Below are 20,604 nucleotides of genomic sequence, written 5' to 3' on the forward strand. Positions count from 1 at the left end.
GTAACTTATAAACATTTTCATAATCTACTGTCTACAGTGTCCACAGTCTGCATATATTTTCTGTTTTTTTTTTTTTTTACTTTTGTAGATTTCTTTATCTCCAATCAAAGGATCCATCTGTATTCTAAGGAACAAATACTGAAGCAATACACTGAAGCTGTGAAAAGAGTAGTGGAAGCTCGGCTAAGGGCAGAGGTGAGCATTTATGAGCAGCAATATGGTTTCGTACCTAAAAAGAGAACAACAGAAGCGGTATTTGCTTTGACGATGCTGATGAAGAAGTACAAAGAGAGTCATAGGGAGTTGCATTGTGTCTTTGTAGATTTAGAGAAAGTGTATGAGAGGGTGCAGAGAGAGGAGCGGTGGTATTGTATGAGGAAGTCTGGAGTGGCAGAGAAGTATGTTAGAGTTGTGCAGGACATGTGTGAGAGCTGTAAGACCGTAGTGAGGTGAGCTGTAGGTGTGACAGAGGAGTTCAAGGTGGAGGTGGGTCTGCATCAAGGATCAGCTCTGAGCCCCTTCTTGTTTGCTCTGGTGATGGACAGGCTGACAGATGAGGTTACACAGGACTCTCCGTGGACTATGATGTTTGCTGATGACATTGTTATCTGCAGTGAGAGCAGGGAGCAGGTGGAGGAAAATCTAGGAATGAAGCTTAGCAAGCAAGACAGAATACGTGTGTGAGTGATAGGGGCCCAAGTGGAAGGGTGAGGTTACAGGGAGCAGAGGTGAAAAAGGAGTGTCAGGTGTGTTGTGTGATAAAGGAGTATCAGCGAGAATGAAAGACGGCGTTCAAGTTCAAGACGGTGGTGAGACCATTAATGTGGTACGACTTACTCAGTGGCACTGAAGAAAAGATAGGAGGCAGAGCTGGAGGTAGCAGAGCTTAAGATGTTGAGGTTCTCTTTGGGAGTGACGAGGATGGACAGGATCAGGAATGAGGACATCAGAGGGACAGCTCATGATAGATGTTTCAGAGATAACGTCAGAGAGGCCAGATTGAGGTGGTTTGGACATGTTCAGAGGAGAGACTGTGAATATATTGGTTGAAGGATGCTGAGGTTGGAGCTGCCAGGCGGGAGGTCTAGAGGAAGAGCAAAGAGGAGATTTATGGATGTAGTGAGAGAGGACATGAAGTTAGTTGGTGTGAGAGAAGAGGATGCAGAGGACAGGGTTAGATGGAGGCACATGATTCGCTGTGGCGACTCCTGAAAGGGAACAGCCCAAAGGTAAAAAGGTTCATATTTGATCAATAAGGGAGAAAAAATAAAGGCAGTTTATTAATCAATATTCTTTGAACATATTTAGAATTAAATCTGATTTTTTACGTATTTTACTTTTTGTTTTGAAGTAATTGTCCTTTGTGGATTGGGGGTGTAGTTTATTTCTTATGTTTCTTTACTCAAACAAACATTAACCAGGATGTTTGGGGCCTGGTCAAAGGAAAGTTTCACAAGAACACATGAATGTTTTATTTTACAACGATCTCAGAATAAAGTCTGAAAATTGAAATAATTCCGGCCTCAACTCATGCTACAAACTTGTGCAGTTGTAAATTTTATTCATGCATTGAGTATTTCATTCTCAAGAACAGTAGAGCAGCTCCCGTGAGAAACAAATGATAGTCCGGAATGGTGGATAAGGTTTCATTACCATTTTTAAACCGCAGTCGTAGTACTTCACATGAGGCACGTGGTGGCAGCAGAGTTTGATATTATTGTTGCTGCAGCGTGAATTGCAAGTGCATCACATCTGTCAGTGTCAGAAACGACGCCGAAGGACGAATTTATTAGAAGTTTGACCAATGTCTGTAAAATGTTCACTGGGGGGATAAACAGTCTCCCACTTCACAGAAATTCGGCACTTTTATCATTTATTTTTCTGATAATCTTCTTTTCATATATGGCTATATATCTGTCTATATATATTTAAATATTTTCAAAGTAAATATCATTTATCGACGTATCACTGCCAGAGACGTTAGTGTGTCTAAACTGTGACTTCAAATCAGGGACACTGCAGTAAGTGTGACCCGCTTTCAAGATGCAGTGAGGAAGAGGAGAAGAAGGGGGCACCTCATGATCGGTGCGGAGAGGGACAGAGAGAGAGAATCAGTCCCACAGTGTTTGTCTCGGCAGAGGAGGTGAGTCCCGTCTGGCTGCTTCAGAAGAGACACGGACCCGCTATGTCCCGAGCTGCCTGCTGCAGGTAGGTGAAGTCACGCTATTAAATGCGGTGTTTTGCAGACACAGACTTAAAAAGGGCGTGTTTTCCCGTCCGACTGTCAATTAGGCTTCCTGCTCTAATTGGGATGCATGTGGGTGACAATACTGAAAATGTTGACCCGTAAATGACACCGTGTTGCTGTAATTCGAGAGCTCGAGTCGCCTGTCACAGGACGATTCCGACAGAGCACAATCCTGTGTTGCGTGAATGAGGGCTTGGGTGGTAAAAGTTGAAGGAACCGTCGCAGGTTGAAATTGAGAATCAGCTGAGCCCCTCAACTGTAAAAGAGGCAGCTGTCCGTGGTGCTGAAACGGTTTCTCTATTGTAGAGATTACTTCAAATAACACTATAATAACAATAACAAAATAACTCACTTCATAGCAAATGCACTTTCAGACATTTGCTGGTTTTGATGTGCTGCGGCCAGTTTAACATTCTAGAGTGTTATGTGGTTTAATGACACATCAGTTAGGAATAAAGTGAATGAAACATAAAGTGCTGAATCAAAGGCTGGTTTACCAGCTGCAGACAACTGCCCAGCACCCCGAACAGTTTACAGTACATTATTTGGATCTACATAATTGGAAGACAAGTCTTCAGTCTTGTAAGGAACCATGTGTGAAACTTCAGTTTTAAAAAGTAGTTTCTTTTTATTATATTCTGTGTGAATACCTTGGTATTAGTTCCTAATAGAATTGTGAGATTTCAACTGACAGTTATTTTCAGACATAATAATCCGACATCGGGGAGTTATTTTGTTTGATAATTGATTAATTGTTTGCTGTTTTAGTTCAACAAAATAGTCATCAAATTCATCAGTGGTGCTTGTACATGGCCCAAGAAGGCATTTTTGCCCCAGGGGCACAAATTATTTTCTTCACTGAGTGAGCATGATATGACATTTCAAATTAATTGTTTGGTTTTTGTTTTTCACGAATACTAAAACCATTAAGAAATATCGGTTCAATATAACGCACAAAAGAAAGAAAAGCAGCTCTTCATGTTTGGGGAGATGGAACAGAAAGAATTCTCCTTTTCTCCCACACAGGGTGAAAACACTGAGGGAGAGGCAGCTGAGTTCATTGGGGTTTTATCTAAACGAGGACTGGTGGACCTCCATAATGACCAGGTGGACATGATTCTACATTCAGCAGCTGTGGCACAATGTTAAATATGATTTTCCTGACTGCCATAAGCATTTTGTCCTTGCCTATTTTACTGTTTGAGGGATTTGTGTTGTCCAAAGGCAAATATGAGAGGTCAGTGGTTCCAAGTTCTCGCCCGGTGGCGAGGATGGACGGGGATATTATAATCGGAGCCCTTTTCTCTGTTCACCACCAGCCCTCAGCGGAGAAGGTGGCGGACAGGAAATGCGGCGAAGTTCGCGAGCAGTATGGCATCCAGAGAGTGGAAGCCATGTTCTACACCCTGGATCGGATTAACTCAGATCCCAACCTGTTGCCCAACATTACCCTGGGCTGTGAGATCAGGGACTCCTGCTGGCATTCCTCTGTGGCTCTGGAGCAGAGTATCGAGTTCATACGAGACTCACTGATCTCCATCCGGGACGACAAGGACGGGTCCAGGTGGTGCATTGAAGGGGTTCCTTCCAGTCAGCCGCCACCAACCAAGAAACCCATTGCGGGGGTCATTGGACCTGGGTCCAGCTCAGTTGCAATTCAAGTCCAAAATCTCCTCCAGCTATTCAACATCCCACAGATTGCTTATTCCGCAACCAGTATTGATCTCAGTGACAAGACCTTATTTAAGTATTTCCTCAGGGTCGTGCCCTCAGACACCCTCCAAGCCAGGGCCCTCTTGGACATTATCAAACGATACAACTGGACCTACGTGTCTGCAGTTCACACAGAGGGTAAGACACCTTTCTCTTTTTAGCGTTAGGCATCCATTAAGTGAGGGAGCTCAAACTTTTAAGGTAAAAATTGAAGCTCAGGGGCTAAGTTGCTTCTTTCAGTAGACCATCCTTGCCTCCACGGTATGGGAAAACCCGCATCTTCCAAACCACACACCTCCTTCTCGTATCCATGACAACATCACGATAACATCATTAAGTTATCTCTCGGCACTAATTGAATCAATACAAAGGTACTGTATTTTATTGTTTATCGTAGTAATAGTTTTTTAGGTTGTGCATGAGGGTGCGCAGACTGCTGTTCTAACACCAGGTGGCTGCAGACAGCTGTGGTCCCTATGGTCAGACCTACAAACTATTAGTCCTGGGATTAGTTGATCAACACAAAGTTGAATACTGATGATTGATTGATTGATTGATTGAGTCATTTCTCAGCCGAATGGCCAAAACACAACATCTTGTTTCAGCTTCCAAGATGTACTGTATAGATTGGCTGATATGGCTGCGTAAAAGTCCCAGAGCCTCAGAAGTTACTGTTGCTTCTAAAATGTCTCAAATACAACATAAAACTATTCCATAGAATGACAACAAACAAACACAAAATGAACAAATACCGAAATAAAACACCCCAAAATAAATAAAATTGCCACAAACAGACTGAAATTTGAGTCTGTTTGGATGGGGTGGGCCCATTTTCTCATAGGTTGTCTATGAACTCAAGATATATTTTACTATTTTGAACTGTATGGACAAAAAAGATAAATCGATAAATTAAGAAAATAATGGCAATGTTCATCTACAATGACAATAATTACTAGTTGCAGCCAGTTGCAACCTGCATTTAATTAGTGCAGAGGTTTTCATTTGTGCCCTGCACATGCAGCAGTGGCACTGTCAAAGGCAGCTTTTTCACAACTTTTTATCACTTTAGTCACACAGACTTTTGCTCTAGTTTTGTGTACGTGTTAAAAAAATTAAGGTAACATTTGGAGGCAGATTATATTAAGAGGTGTCAGACATGAATACCTGGAGTACTCACAATGTAGCTCTTGCAAATCTGTCTCCTGTTTGTTACAGAGGGAATGCGAGACTGTGAATGTGAGCGTTTAGGAGGAGTTGGGCAAGCCTTAAAGTACGATTGACATATGGGAAAAAGCCTTAATATAAAGCTCTTTGAACCTCTAAACACACAGCCTAAAAGACATAAATCCGCAACTCATCCTCAGTGCTGCTGAAGTCACCTTCACCCGTTTTGGTCCAGTCATGCTGCTCATGATGCCATAAAAAATGTAATGATGGGAAGCTTAACGAAAGACTAGCACAGCCCGACAACTACTAGACGAAAACACATTTAACATGAACAATAACTGTTTGTAATACGGTAAGCTATCAAGCAGAGTCCAATCTTTACATTCCCCACGTGCATTAAAACCAGCTGACAGCTTCTCTCCACCTCCTTAGGTAACTACGGAGAACGAGGGATGGAGGTGTTCAAAGAGCTCGCCTCGCAGGAAGGCCTCTGCATCGCCCAGTCTGACAAGATCTACAGCAACGCTGGGGAGAAGCACTTCGACAGGCTGCTGAGGAAACTGCGGGAACGTCTGCCCAAAGCCAGAGTTGTTGTCTGCTTCTGCGAAGGCATGACAGTGCGAGGGCTTCTCATGGCCATGAGGCGGCTCGGAGTAGCCGAAGAGTTCCTCCTAATTGGCAGGTTGGTTGGAGACTGTTTTCACCACGAGGGCTCTAGGCTTTGTCATGTTTGTCTAGATAAAAATCACACAAGTTGTTCTTTTTTTCAAGATGATGAATGAATGACCTGAATGAGGTGGAACCCTAAACATTTGCTAAAACATTTTCACATTTTCCCCTGACACCAGATCTTTCTTCAGAATAACTCATGGCAACTAGCTCGCAAATACTAATTACGCAGTTGCTTTTCTGGAGATTTCAAACATGCCACACTGTCTTCAGACTGAGTTAGAGCAGCTGAAATTAACATCAGCTGTTAACACTTGATCCAAAATATGATTGAAAGTTCAATGATGACCTTAAAAACCCAAAACTGCAGCACATTCTGCTACATTGGTACAGTTGAGCGAAAAAAGTTTGCATCCCCCTATGTTGAAATGGCAAAAACTGTAAAACAAAGTTTTTTTCATGAAAAGACTGTTTAGTAATAAAACGTAGGTCACAAAATACGGGGCTTTCACGCAGGAGTTCAGTTATTGTTCTATGTGTGACTTGACTTTAACATCTTTATTTAGTGCCCAGCCCTAACCTAACCTATTCCATTTTTGTGCCTATGCCTAAGCAAGCTGGCCTGTTTGCACAGCTTGATCTTGCGGTTTTAAATGGTTAAAGCAGAAGACGAGTGTAAAGCTGGCATCATTTTGGCTCCATTGTAAGGAATCATATGTGCCATTTTGTTGTCTGAAACCAAAAGGGCTGCAATCACAACAAATCCATGCTTCCCTATGTGGCGGCACTATTTCAACAAATGGTTCCTGAGTCGTATGAGAAGGCTGCGACAATGACCTCTGTAGAGGTCAAAGTTTGAGAAACTAATTGTGCTTCAACACATTGAAACATACATACTAAGATGATCATTTAATATTCTTTGCTCAGTATGGAGGGTACTCAAATTCATATGGAACCAAAATATAGTGTTCCTCTAAAAGCAGAAGATGCTTTGTGTCTCTGAGTAATGAATAATGCATCCATGCGAGTTTCACTCTGTGTCTCAGATCACAGGCGGGATGGGCTAATATGGGACAGCACCTCCAGCATAAGCTGGGGAATGTGGCGTAGTCAACATCAAAGCTCATATAATCACTTACGCCAGACAGTTCTTCTTCGCGGAGTGTCTGCTCAGCTGCAGTCCTGTGGAAGCACCTGAAATGAGGCTATGAGACAAACTTGCCACGATTAAATTAATGAGAGCAGTTCATGTGTGGCAGCTGTATTCACAGAGGCTGATGAGAAGGAGTCAGACGCCCTTCCTGCAGCCCAAAAAATGAAATATATCACTTCTACTTATATTTGCACTGGTACTACTCCCTGTGGAAGATAAGAAGGTATCAGCTTGGTAGAGTGTGCATGTGTGTGTTTGCGTGTATGTGTGTGTGTGTGTGTGTGTGTTTTCTTTCTGGGTCAAGGAGACTACTTAAAAAGGAAGAGGTTTTTTAGAGCAGTGCAGTAAGTGAACGCAGACCTGTATGAGGGGCCATTTAAAAGGCCTGAGGTGCTGGTCATCAGCCACCCATCTTCTCCTGCGTGGAGGCTGAAGGCGATGGCTGCTTTCAAACCGCAGATCCTGCACAGTTCAAATAAACAGACAGCTTATTTCATCAACTGTCAAGTGGAGCTCCCATTGCCTTGAAAATGATAAAAGATTATATCGGTTTTATCATCCTGTGTTTGATAGAAAGCTTGCCGACATGTGACTCTTAACCTGATCTACTTGGCTTTGAAAATCTCCTCCCCCAAGATGAGTTATTTCCTAATTCCCATTTCTTTTTTTATGGACTTTCCATAATGTTGATTTCAATAATCCCTCTGTGTCTTCACTTAAATGATTCATAAATGTTGAATATCAGATTTGTGCATTATGTGCGTGTGTTGACGTCAGAGCTGTAGGATTTTGGCACTCAGAGTGTTGGACTGGGGGGAATGTGACGCTGAGAAACAGATGGCCAGGTACTGTTGATGCTGTCACACCAAACAGCCATTGTCATTTCATTCTTGAAGTGGCAGCCAAGCCAAACATGCTGCTGTCTTTGGTCTCACAAATCAAGTGTGGGTTGTAGAAGGGACAAATTCCCCGAAGATTGAGTCATGCCAACTGAACTTCTTTGTCTTTGGTTAGAAACGTTTAGCCACTTATCCAAGCAGCATCTTTAGTCTGAATGAGGTGGATAGGGAGCCCAGTTATATTCTCCAGAGAAGGTCCTTGTTCCACCCTGTCTTGAATAGGCTCGTTAAGGTGGGAGGTGGGAACATGGTGGAGTCATCAAGATATAACGATTACGACCCTAAGCTGTTTGTACATCGTCATCCTCGAAAGATCGTCCTTTGTCCTTCAGGTGTAGGCACACTGCTGATTCTGGTCCTGAGGTGTTGCTTCCGCTGTGCTGGGCCATTCTCTTGTGTTGAGGCTGTTTGGTTTCTTATACACCGCGTTTCTCTTTTTGTGAACACAAAATTATTACATAAAAGTATTAAAGGTTGATTGGAATGATGTTGGTTTTGCTGCATGAAAAAAATGTCATCCAGTTATTACAAGTCCTCCTCAGAATTACATGAATATCTGTAAATGTTATGCCAATGCACCTGATCCCTTTGAAGACGCATAAACCATAAAAGCCTGGCCCACTTTCATTGCTAAAAAAAAAAAAAAATGTTTTTCATGTGGTGAATCCTGCACATGCTCGGGTTCTATCACTTCGACTTTGAAGTTGCAGTATGATTGAGTTGTCATGCCTTATGAAAAGAATGAAAATGGCCAAAAGGCAGTTCGTAGTGCAGTACATACAGCAATGCTTTAACCCCCTGGATTCTGCATGAAATTTACTATTTAGGTCCTTGTAAATCTTTTCTTCACATTTATGCATTGGTTTTTTGCAGCACAAACACAGCTGTGTAGTGATAATCAGCGATAATCCCTGTTGTAAACAAAAGGTTCATGATTTTACGTCCAGTAATCACATAGAAAGAAGATTTCAATCCAACACATTTTTGTGTTTTTATGGTCAGTTCTTGGAAATACTAATAACTCATTACCTAAAACATTTTTTCTACAGACAAACAAGATATTGCATTTGCCGCATTTCCCTCTGATTCTCTCAGCTCGTCTCTAAATAATTTATAAATTATGTTATGGTGATATTAATAAAACATGTATGGAAACAGGTTCCAGAAGACTATGGAAATAAAAGAAAAAGATCATATGGTAAAACATTGACAGTTTGTTAACAAGTAATTTGAACTTGAACTCTGACACGCTGCACTAAAAAGACCTGAAAGCTGGTGTGATGTGTTCATGTGTCGTGGTCTTTATCAGGGCTCCAAATTATGTCTTTGTAATTAATTTGACATAGCTGGTCAGGTTTAACTCTCCAATATTACACCCAGAGGAGAGAGGAAACAGAGACGAGTTCTAACATCTGGGCTCCCTTCTTTCGTGCAATATAATAATTCTAAGGTTTTACTTTACTATTGTGCATAGGGAGCTGCTTTGAGTTTCTAATCAAAACCTCCATATTCCTTGTTTTCATCCTCCTTTTTCATGCAACTGCATTGATCAGCTATTACATTAAAATGCAACCTGGTGGTTTTAGTGTTGTGGGTGATCGGTGTATATGCATCACACATTTGATCACACGCTGCAATAATGCGGCTTGAAAAATAAACAAACAGGATTTGCAACTCAAATGAAGGCCGGCTGTTTTTGAAGTGTCAAACACAAGCTGTGTGAGAGGATTAAACAAAGAATTGACTTTCAAATTGCAGAGCTTGTAAACTATAAACACAAACTATGACCAGTGCAGACAGAAAATCACACTTAAGGGTCAGAGTCTGAGCATGAGGGTGGGAGCTTGTGTTTCTTCGGGACAGATTGTCTGCTTCACTACTAATCTGTGAATTCTCATTCGACTTGTGACTGTGTCTGTGGACTTTTTTTTTTCTACTTTCGGCAAGTACAGTGAGCACTCCACGCCCCTCACTGGGGAGGCTGAAAGGAAAACAACGTCAGGGAAACAAAAGGGAGAAGGCTCCTGCAGGATTTAGTCAGAGCCTTGTTTATGCGGCTGCATGTAGCTTCAGAGACAACTGTCACAGAACAATAGCAGCAGACAACATTGTGATATTTATTGCCAGATATTTGTTATGAGATTTTAAATCAAAAGTGGTTTAGTCCAAGTGGTTTATTGTGCCAGGTGTAATGAAATTCTCTCAAGGCACCTTGAAATTTGATCTTTAACCCTTAAAATCAAAACAGTTCATCCTTGCATCCACGTAGACATTTGTGGCAGTTTCATTAAAATTCCCAGAGAAATGTGTCCCAGAGATTTAGTGAGAATGGGACAAACAGACAACCGGAAAACATAATGCCTCCACCTCTACTTGTAGCTGTTGCATCAAAACTTCATACCCTCTCCAGTGCCCAATAAGAGCTGTATTACAGAGACCAAGAGTCTTTGACTTGGCCTGAGTTGAGATGCTCTTTTTCCGGAAAAGCAACACAGCGAATAATCCCCATGATTGTTACGCTCAAGGTCTGTGGAATTCTCAAAGTGAAGAGCATCTCTGATCTGCCACAAATTCAGATTTTTGGTCATAGTTACAGGAGATTAGTCAGATAGAAAAGATTTGTTTATTTTGCCAATAAAAATGCTTTGATGATTACTACTGTACCGTTTGAAGTAGGTGCAGGAAACATTCAGTAATTTGTCTTTGACTGTTTGAGGCTGGTGAAAATTGTGTTGGGGACGCTTCCATGTTACAGCTCAAGAAAAATGTGCGGCAAAAAGTTTTGTGCAGTATAAAAACTAAAATTGTCTATAATTAAAGAGAAAATCAACAATTCAAATAAGTACAACTGTACTATCGTACAGTACAAATAAGTATGCAATCATCAAACAGTGAATTGTACTTAAATGTCCATCTGGGATTTGTGAAGGTCAGACACATAAACTACGACCATTTCCTGTGTTTGTAAATGTGGTGCTTTCCTCTCTGCAGTGATGGCTGGGCAGACCGATTTGAGGTGGTGGAGGGCTATGAACAGGAGGCTGTGGGCGGCATCACTGTGAAGCTGCACTCTGAAGAGGTCTCCTCCTTCAACGAGTACTTCCTGAAGCTCAGGCTCAGCACCAATACCCGCAACCCGTGGTTCCCAGAGTTCTGGCAGTACCGCTTTCAGTGTCGCCTCCCCGGACACCCGCAAGAAAACTTGAACTATGCACGAAACTGCTCAGGTACGTAGCTGAAGAACTGGTCAGGATCGTATAAAGGTTCTTGCAGTTTTTTTCTGGTTTCGATTTTTACGCCAGTGTGCACATCGGCTTGTCTTTCTAAACTGTTGTGATGTGTGCAGTGCCCGGAGGACAATGCCAGAAGACCCCGAGAACTGGAACACAGTCTTTAATAATAAATTGAACTGCCAGAGGGTAGAATTCTCTTTAAGTCAATCCAATAACACATATTTTTTTATATTGTTCATTTCTGTGACACTTGGCTTTACAGAAGAAGATGACCTAGGTAAATTAAACCCTTTTCTTTTGCAAAGGAACAAAGTAAATGCATTAGCTTAACTTATTGGTTTTTTTGAAACAATGCTCAACAAGCATGTTTCTGGAATATAATTTTACACATGGCTCATACATATTTCCTTTTTTAATACACTGTCATATATTTACGTTTTTAATTACAAGTTATGTGGTGAATGAGAATATTACTACCACTTCTCTACTTACTAATACTATGTTTCTTAAAAAACAAGCAATATAAAATTATTAATTTTTATTAAGAAACGTAAATATAAAATGATGCATGCTGCAAGAAAATGACACCATTCTTTTACTCTTCAGTTAACAGCTCTCAAGACTCTTCTGTGAACTATTTTTGGCTATTGCAACTTTCTTTCTGCAATTATTTTAATCTTTTTTTCCTTTGCAGCATTTGCACATTTCCTTTTTTTTTTTTTATAAAAACAGAACCTCTGTTTTGTTATTGTGCACACAGCTCATAGCTTTGGTGAATTTCTGCAAAGCATCATGCTTTAAAGCCAGTTGTTAGAATATTTATTACTGGCTCATAATTAGAGATAGAGTTATTGTTTGTTGTCTTGTCACTTTCATTGTATTTCATTTTATTTATTATTTCTATGTATTGTGTTGGTGTAGAACTCCAGGATGGTGAGTGAATCCCTCTGAATGGACTCCTACTGCTCCTCACTTTAGAAATATACATAGAGGTTGACTGAAATTAAGTTTTATTTTCATGTTGGGACACTTTAAATGACTTGCTGGTAGTCTTCATTACTTAGATTTACAATTAATCTCAGTTGACCTCTAATATATGAAGCTATTGGGATGTTTTAATTTGTTTTAAGATGTTACAATTTGCTATTAGAGCCCAACGATTGGCTCTCACTTTGTGCTCTCGCGCCCTTAAACAGCCCAATAACATTTGAGTGAGATGGTAACCTGCTGATCTGGCTTAAGATGCATGGAGCCACATAAATAGTGACGCCACTTTGCATTAGAAAAAAAAATCTGTTAGGTTTTGTTTTTATTTGATGTAACAGAAGGTGCAATTGTCACTCGGCTCACTAACCCTGACGTGCAGGAGTAGTTCCTCTGCTTGCATGCTATAGCCTCATGACGTAGTTGCATCATGACAGAAGCTCTTACAGCTCGGTTCGCTCAGTGAGCGAGGCGAGCGTCAACACCAAGAACCTGTTAAACTAGGTCATCACCAGCAGTTCCCATCGGACACTTATGCAGCTGCGACCCAACTGAATTCACTGACTGTGTGTCTGTTTGCGCAGGCAGTTAATAATGGTCATTACTTGATTTAACATAAGGTGACACAAGCAGACAACAATGGGTGGTGCTGAAATGGACTGTAAGCCTCATGTACACTCTTAGAAAATAGCAATAGGCAGCAAAAGGTAAATTTACTGATAGGTTATGTAAGTACAACACACACATAGAGAGTGGATGCCTCTACTACAACTGAAAATTCTCACATTTGTTATTTTATTATACAAAATCTGAACATCATACAAAGGAATGTGCAACAGCAGTGAGGATCAAATACAATTTTGCAGTAATGCTGCTGGCTGATTATTGCACTGAGAAAAGAGTCAAAGTGTTTGCTTGAACTATATGCATAGAACTGCAGAGGTCATCACAAAGATAAATTAAAAATACTGTACATGTGTATCATAATGGGTAATTCAGAATTCTTGTATATAATAATGAAGTAAAATAAATAATACATCACAATTTGACTTGAAACTAAGGATAGTGAAGGGCAGATAGCGCGTATGTTTAAATGCAGTCAGTGTAATTCAGATCATCTTACAGAATTATTATACTGTCATCTGATGTCACATATTTACTTCTAAGGGAAAAAAAGCTGTGTAATATACATTATCAGTTGCTACATTATATTCTACATGTTGTGCAGAAAATATTAAATGGGTATTTTGGAAGAGGCTCAGGGGATTTATTTTGATTTTATATGAGAGCAATGTGGTCTGGCGAGCAATGCTTTTCACCAAGGGTATAGAAGGTATAAAAATGATCATGGTTGCCAGGAAAAATGGATTGAATGCATGGTGTAAAAACCCTAAGCTGACATTAACTTTAACGCAGTGCTGAATAAATAACATGCTCACTCTGCTTCCAGCTTGCATTACACTGAACTGATAGGGTGTGTTTGAACATCCCCACTGTTTGTATCCAAATATGAATCATTTTCGTCTCATTCACTCATCGTGTTTGTTTAAGGGGGGGAAAAAAAAAAACAATACTAACAGAAGGCAACAGATCCAAAGAGTTGATTTTATTTTTCTGCTCGAGGAGGCACAATGTCAGTGGCACAGTGTTTTAGAGCGATTCTGGCTGATTGAATCCCGACTCGCGTATGCAAAAATGGAGAGACTTGCCATGGTAACAAGAGGCTTTTTTTCCAAGCCATTTTCTGAGGCTTTTAGGTCTTTTAAAGTGGTCTTCTAGAGGGGCATGTAGCTTGCTGCCTGCATTCAGAGAATAACTGCAAGAATGCATCTGTGAGCACCCTATCACTCCTTTGTAATATGTTCCATCATGCTAGAAACACCTGTCCAGTACATCCGAAATGTAGAGAAAACCTCTAGGACACATACTGTGCTACTGCTTGCAGCAATGAAGCGCCTCCCGTAAGGTTGTTTTCCTGTTTACAATCATCCTGGAGGTGACTCCTAAACATTCTCTCATGTGTGGGCAGGTTATGAAAGTCTGGAGGACAACTTTGTTCAAGACAGCAAGATGGGCTTTGTCATCAACGCCATCTACGCCATGGCGTATGGGCTGCACGACATGCACTCTCACCTCTGCCCTGGCCATTTGGGGCTGTGCGACGCCATGAAGCCTGTCGATGGGAGCCACTTACTGGACTTTCTGCTCAAGACGTCGTTCACGGGTGTTTCCGGAGAGGACATTTGGTTCGACGAGAACGGGGACTCACCTGGGAGGTATTGTAGACCCTACTTCCTTTATGCTCTTCTTTATAGATCTCCTCTAAATCAGTGATGTTTTCAGTCCAATCACTGTAATTACAGAAGCTTCATACAGCTGTCAGAGGAAAATGCCGCAACTTAGATCCAAATTTATCTCCGCTATTAGAAGTCTCTGGCTCAAAACCTGTGAGGAACAAAACAACTTCACAGTTCAAAAAAGACATCAAAGAGAGCTTTGTTACCCTGGAATCCAACAAGATTATCCTGTGATCTTGTTATCATCATAAATTATTTCTTAAATATGATTATATATTACAGCATGATGTTCGCTTGCCTAGTTTTAGTTTTCTACTTTTATCAGCTGGCAACTAAAAATGTGTCAACTGCAAGAAAAAGTCTCTTTTATTGTAGTGGGCAGGATGTATTGCAAAGCAGAGAGAGTTGAAAGGAAGTAAGGACAAAGCCAGAAATATCAGCACCTGAAAAACTAAACTAGAACTACTTCAGCAATCGTGAAACCTTGTAAAGCCCTGTCCTCCTCTAACTCACCATCAGGTATGAGATTATGAACTTCCAGCGTGTCGAGCGCGGCGTTTATGACTACATCAACATTGGCTCCTGGCATGAAGGCATGCTCAGTCTGGATGACGACATGATGCAGATAAACCGCAGTGACATGGTTCGCTCTGTCTGCAGTGAGCCCTGCTCCAAAGGAGAAATCAAGGTATTGATTTGGGTGGTGAAAATGGTGAAACTTGGGTGATTGGGTATTTTTAGTAGCATTTGTATGTGTTAAGAATATAGCTTTAAATGTTTGAAATCTATTAAGACGTTCTAAAGGGTTTATAATATCTCTTCAAGTTTGTGTTTGTAACTGTGAATATGCCATGAATACGTATCACAACCCATGTGAATAAAAGTAAAAACAATATTTGTTTAAAACAAATTTGTCTAAATTTCTTTTTAATGGGACCTGATGCCATATTAACATACTGTATGTGTGTCCATTTAATGCACCGTTACTTCACCAATTTTTAACTTGCTTTCTAGGAACTGAACTGTAGAGTTCTCCAAGTGATGTCATCTGGAGGCTTTTTTCAGCTAGAAGAAGAGAGATATTTTAATATAGGGAAGTCAGGGGGAAGTTTAATGGCATTCATGTACTACCCAAACTAGATCCAAAAGAATCATGTTCAACATCAATGAAGGCTTTCTTTGATAAATTCATGGTTTAACATTTACAGAGAGTGGGTAATGTCAGGGTAAAGAAACTTAGAAACTTGGAAAGTAGTATTACACTTGTCTACATGTTTTCCCAACCAGGTGATCAGAAAGGGAGAAGTTAGCTGCTGCTGGATCTGCACCGCCTGCAAAGACAATGAGTATGTCCAGGATGAGTTCACATGTAATGCATGTGAACTGGGCTGGTGGCCTGACAAAGAACTGGAAGGTGGGTTTGCTCTCTTGTACTCGTCAGTTTGCTGACATCACACAATTCAATTCTTTCTGACCGATGGAAGTTGGATTCATAATCTGATTTTACATCTCTGACAGAAAACGGTTGCTTTAAAACACCAACATTTAATTTGCTCATATCAGCAAGTTGCTGTTCTGCAAGTTTTACATCCACATTTATGTGAATTTAGGTTACTTCAGTGGCCACAGGCCGACTTCCATCTGCATGACTGATGCTTTCAGAGATAAAAACGAGATTCTTTGGTCTCCTTTGAGGCACAGTAGAAAGTTAAGTTCCTCCGAGCTTTCACTGTACCTTGCACCACCTGTTCTCTGTACAGTTTGTCCTGCTAAGATTTTTGCAGGGCTACTTCATAAACCTGTTCTGTCCTATTTTCATTGCTTTCCCATGACACCTAAGAGCCATTCATCATCTTCACCATTTTACCCGACAGCAGCCCTACTTCACTTACCACTCTTCTGGCCCACTTTCAAAGGTCTTCAGCACTGTTCAAAGACACAACACTTTTTAATGGCGTCAGCCAGACACACACACACACACACACACACACACAAAGATAAAAAAAAAAAAAGATCCTTGTGCACTTTTTTAACCCTCCCGGTGCTCTACAATAAATAAATGGATAAATAAAACAGCGTACATTATACTGTATTATTTAAAGTGTCAGCATGGAGCAAAAAGTAGATCTTGGATCCATGAAAAACACAGGGTTTTACTTTTATATGCTGCATTGGCCCCCTTCTCTGCTGGCTGCAACCCAGTCTGGCCATGGCTGAGCAAAAAGGGGTTTATTTATAGTTGAGCTAAAAACCTACTTTCTGACTTACTGTATTTTTTCTGACTAAAATGTATGTGACTAATTTTCAATGTGTTCATACAGTAAAGCCTTGTAAAATTTAAACTTTTCATGCAAATATAACTTTTTAATTAGTCACTTTACTGTAGAATCCAGGAAACTAATGCTGAAATTATACATTTTGTATGACTTGCTTTTAGTACATTTGTAGCCATGGATTTATTTTTGGTGCTTTTTTCCCATTTCAGGCTGTGAGCCAATCCCCCTGCGCTACCTGGAGTGGAGCCATCCAGAGTCCATTATCCAGGTGGTCTTCTCCTGCCTGGGCATCCTGGCCACATCATTTGTAACCTTCATCTTTGTTTTGTACCGTGACACACCTGTGGTCAAATCCTCCAGCCGGGAGCTGTGCTACATCATCCTTGCAGGGATCTTCCTGGGATATCTGTGTCCTTTCACCCTCATCGCCCATCCCACTGTGGCCTCCTGCTACCTCCAGAGGCTTCTTGTTGGACTCTCAGCTGCCATGTGCTACTCTGCCCTGGTTACCAAAACCAACCGCATTGCCCGAATCCTGGCAGGGAGCAAGAAGAAGATATGCACTAGAAAACCGAGGTTCATGAGCGCTTGGGCTCAAGTGGTCATCGCCTCTATCCTGATCAGTGTCCAACTCACCTTGGAGGTTACCCTCATCATCATGGAGCCTCCTGAACCTATGAAATCATACCCCAGCATCAGAGAAGTCTTCCTGATCTGCAACACCAGCAACCTTGGGGTTGTAGCACCACTGGGCTACAATGGCTTACTAATCATGAGTTGCACCTATTACGCCTTCAAGACCCGCAATGTCCCTGCAAACTTCAACGAAGCCAAATACATCGCCTTCACCATGTACACCACGTGTATCATTTGGTTGGCGTTTGTGCCAATCTACTTTGGCAGCAACTACAAGATCATCACTACATCCTTCTCCGTGAGCCTCAGTGTGACTGTAGCTTTGGGCTGTATGTTTACACCAAAGATCTACATCATCATTGCCAAACCGGAGCGAAACGTGCGCAGCGCGTTTACCACCTCTGACGCTGTGCGCATGCACGTCGGCGACGGCAAAATTGCCTGCCGAAGCAGCAGCCTGTTGAACATGTTCAAGAGGAAGAAGAACACGGGAAATGGCAGGTAGGTTGATTAACTGAGTCTGTGACTCCTGCTCCTGAGGCACCTCAGGGATGCTGGTTTTACATGACTTCCCTCTCAAAGGGAACCTGATGTCTCACTGTATTCACTTTCATAGGATCAGCTGTTGTAAAGTGTGATGGATATAGGTCAGTACTCAATTCACACAGCCATTTTAACGTTTGATCTGTTGGTTAAGGTTAAAACAAGCATCTCTGTGTGCTGAGGGAGTTGAAATGGGATCCCAAATGCAGTCGTGCAATATAAAATACTAGAATTCAGCTCTCGTATTCAGAGAAACATTATACCTGCAAATGTCTATTCTCTACATGATCCAGAAATGTTGTTTTTGTCTCCACTTTTCTGGGTTCCTGTGAAGTAACGGCCATCTTTATTTTGTTCATAGTTCTAATGGAAAGTCTGTGTCATGGTCTGAACCAGGTGCAAGACATCCTCCAAAAGGGGATCACATGTGGCACAGACTGTCAGTGCATGTGAAGAGACAGGAAGCAGGTTCCAATCAGATGGCTGTCATCAAACCCTTAACTAATACCTACCAAAACACAGCACTGGAGTACTCAGACCACAGCACTAAGACTTTGTACAATGTGGCCGAGGAAGATGAGAGTGAGCCTGTCAGATACAATCCCCCGGCCACTCCGCCCATGATGGCCTTTGGGCAAATGCCCGCCTGTGGGCTGATAAAAGAAGTGGGTGATGAGGAGGAGGTGGAGGAGGAAGAGGTGGAGCTCTGTTCCCCTGAGCACCTACAAAAAAACAGTATTATCCCCCAACGTGTCATCATGGACCACCTGAAGGATGAGGTGGTGCTGGGCAAATTCCACGGTGACGTCCCTGTGCTCAGTGATAGGATTTGCATGTCTGCAGCAATGAGCGGCGGCAGGCCTGTGTACCACCAGGCCCACCTCATCCAGCAGGAGGCGGTCCTGCCCATGCACCTCGACCCGTTTGATGAGGAGCCTGCCTCCCCTTTAGAAGAGGAGGAGATGGAGAACGAGCAGTTTGGCCTTCTCCAAGGCTACATGTACAACAATGCTCAAATTCAAGACCTAGTCGAGGCCAAATTAGCCTCAGTGGACTCTCTGGCGCTAATGCCTCCCTCCCCCTTCCGTGATTGTGCTGCCCCCCCTGTGAGCCCCTTTCCTAACTCGCCGGTGTCCGAGTCGATTCTGTGCACCCCTCCAAGTGTGACATATGCCTCTGTCATCCTCAAAGACTACAAGCAAAGCTCCTCGACCCTATGAGGGCACATGCTAAATATTGCCAGTTGTTTTCTGATTTCACCTTCATAATGACTTGTGCTGTACATGATGATATATAAGACGAAGGTCATTCTGGGACTTATTTTTCACTCTATAACTTAGTAGCTTTTACATGATAAGGGTGAAAAACACATTTGAAAATTCTTTTAGATGTTGTTGACAGTAGTGAAAGAATTTTTCTATGCTGACATGAGCTTTTAGAAAAAAAACAGGCTTTGTTCTCATGACAGAGTTAACTAAGATTATCGACGTACACAGAGCAGCCACAACATTAACGCGACCAGGTGATTTTAATGCTGTGGCCGATCTGTATATTTATAAGTTAATATAATACAAATAGATTTATTTGATATACGTAGGTGATGCACATGAGTTTAAACAGAGCAACTTAACGATGAGTATCATTTCTATGTCATGCAAAACAAACCAACATGGTCATATTTTGAGCAAATGTTGTTTTGTGTTACACAGTGTGTGTTTTGCGCTTCTTCTGGAAACAAACTAAATGAAGATATTTAGAGGAATATTTTGACAATTTGGGCAGCAAATAGCCATTTTCTTGCAGGTATTCTCAGCAGGTGAGATGACTTATATCACTCTCATATCTGTCCATGAACATCAGCGGTTCAGCCAGAAACCAGTTTCTTATTGTAGCTAAACATGAAGACTGAAAACGAAGGAAAAACTGCCTGCCTGGCTATCTGAGGTAACAAGACCCGCCAGAGAACTTATTTTTCAAGCATCACTTATGATAACAGTGCGTAATAGGGACTATTTCCTCTTCATACTTACCTTTAGATGAAACACCCTCAACCTGTTGTCCAAATCTTAGTAGAGAACAATTAAGCGCACTTCCCAAGATGCCAAACTATTCCCTTAAGCTACGAGGGCAGAAAAAGACATTTGAAAAAGGTTATATGTCAACACGATTTTTCATAATAAAAACTACCTGTGAATTTTTGAATGACAGTACTGCCAGGAAAGTGCACCGACTGTGTCACGAATGTAGCAGAGGAGGTTCAAGTGCCACATTTTCATTTTTGTAAATGTATCTCATTTCTACTGTCTAGAAATGTTAAAAGGTTAAACTAGTTTCAAATTTGTATGTTTTATTATTAAATGTCCAGTTTCATAATTCCAGAGATTCATGTAAGATAATAGACATGTTTTGTGAATGTATGAATTGTGTATCATATTTTGGGATTCAGATATAATCTATATGCAGTACAGTAACAAGAACTCATTAGCTGTGTGTGATTATATTGTGGGATTGGTTTTGTACATCAATCACTTTCCTAAATATTATTTAACAGCCTATAAAAACTATCTAATGCTATAAAGTGCTACTGTTACTGAAATATTCCGAATAAGCTATTTGTAGCCTGATATATACACAATATAAAATCTGCCATTTTAAACAAGTATTTCCTGTAGAGTGTTTGAAGGGCACTTCTGTAGTTGGACTAAATTAAATATTTTTTATGCTTTCGTCTCGGTTTTTTCGTAGCGAGATGTCAGGTGGCTCTACATTCTTTGGCTCCCTACTTT

The 20,604-nt window shown here is 41.2% G+C and overlaps 1 protein-coding gene across 5 annotated transcripts; it reads left to right on the forward strand.

Moving 5' to 3' along the window:
- Positions 1-1,860: 1,860 nt before the first annotated feature.
- Positions 1,861-20,541, forward strand: grm1b (glutamate receptor, metabotropic 1b). Of its 5 annotated transcripts, none has more exons than XM_067479820.1 (11): positions 1,861-2,208; positions 3,275-4,099; positions 5,561-5,810; positions 10,841-11,076; positions 11,345-11,359; positions 12,004-12,015; positions 14,096-14,342; positions 14,883-15,051; positions 15,651-15,777; positions 16,849-17,776; positions 18,215-18,465. In XM_067479820.1, the coding sequence occupies exons 2-11, from the start codon at positions 3,391-3,393 to the stop codon at positions 18,321-18,323; spliced, it is 2,802 nt and encodes a 933-aa protein (XP_067335921.1). In that variant the 5' UTR covers positions 1,861-2,208; positions 3,275-3,390; the 3' UTR covers positions 18,324-18,465. The 5 variants fall into 5 exon arrangements, with proteins under 5 accessions (XP_067335921.1, XP_067335917.1, XP_067335918.1 ...); XM_067479816.1 differs by having other exon boundaries at positions 1,868-2,208; positions 18,180-20,541; XM_067479817.1 differs by lacking the exon at positions 12,004-12,015 and having other exon boundaries at positions 1,868-2,208; positions 18,180-20,541.
- Positions 20,542-20,604: the final 63 nt, after the last annotated feature.

This window comes from Channa argus, chromosome 16, assembly GCF_033026475.1.
Source record: "Channa argus isolate prfri chromosome 16, Channa argus male v1.0, whole genome shotgun sequence".
NCBI classification, from domain to species: Eukaryota; Metazoa; Chordata; class Actinopteri; order Anabantiformes; family Channidae; genus Channa; species Channa argus.

What these genes read in the sequence shown, in the direction of transcription:
- grm1b (XM_067479816.1), top strand. Translation starts at nt 3,391, where the DNA reads ATGTTAAATATGATTTTCCTGACTGCCATAAGCATTTTGTCCTTGCCT. An exon ending in AACGGGGACTCACCTGGGAG is followed by an intron (nt 14,343 to 14,882) that starts GTATTGTAGACC and finishes ACTCACCATCAG; the next exon opens with GTATGAGATTATGAACTTCC. An exon ending in GCTCCAAAGGAGAAATCAAG is followed by an intron (nt 15,052 to 15,650) that starts GTATTGATTTGG and finishes TTTCCCAACCAG; the next exon opens with GTGATCAGAAAGGGAGAAGT.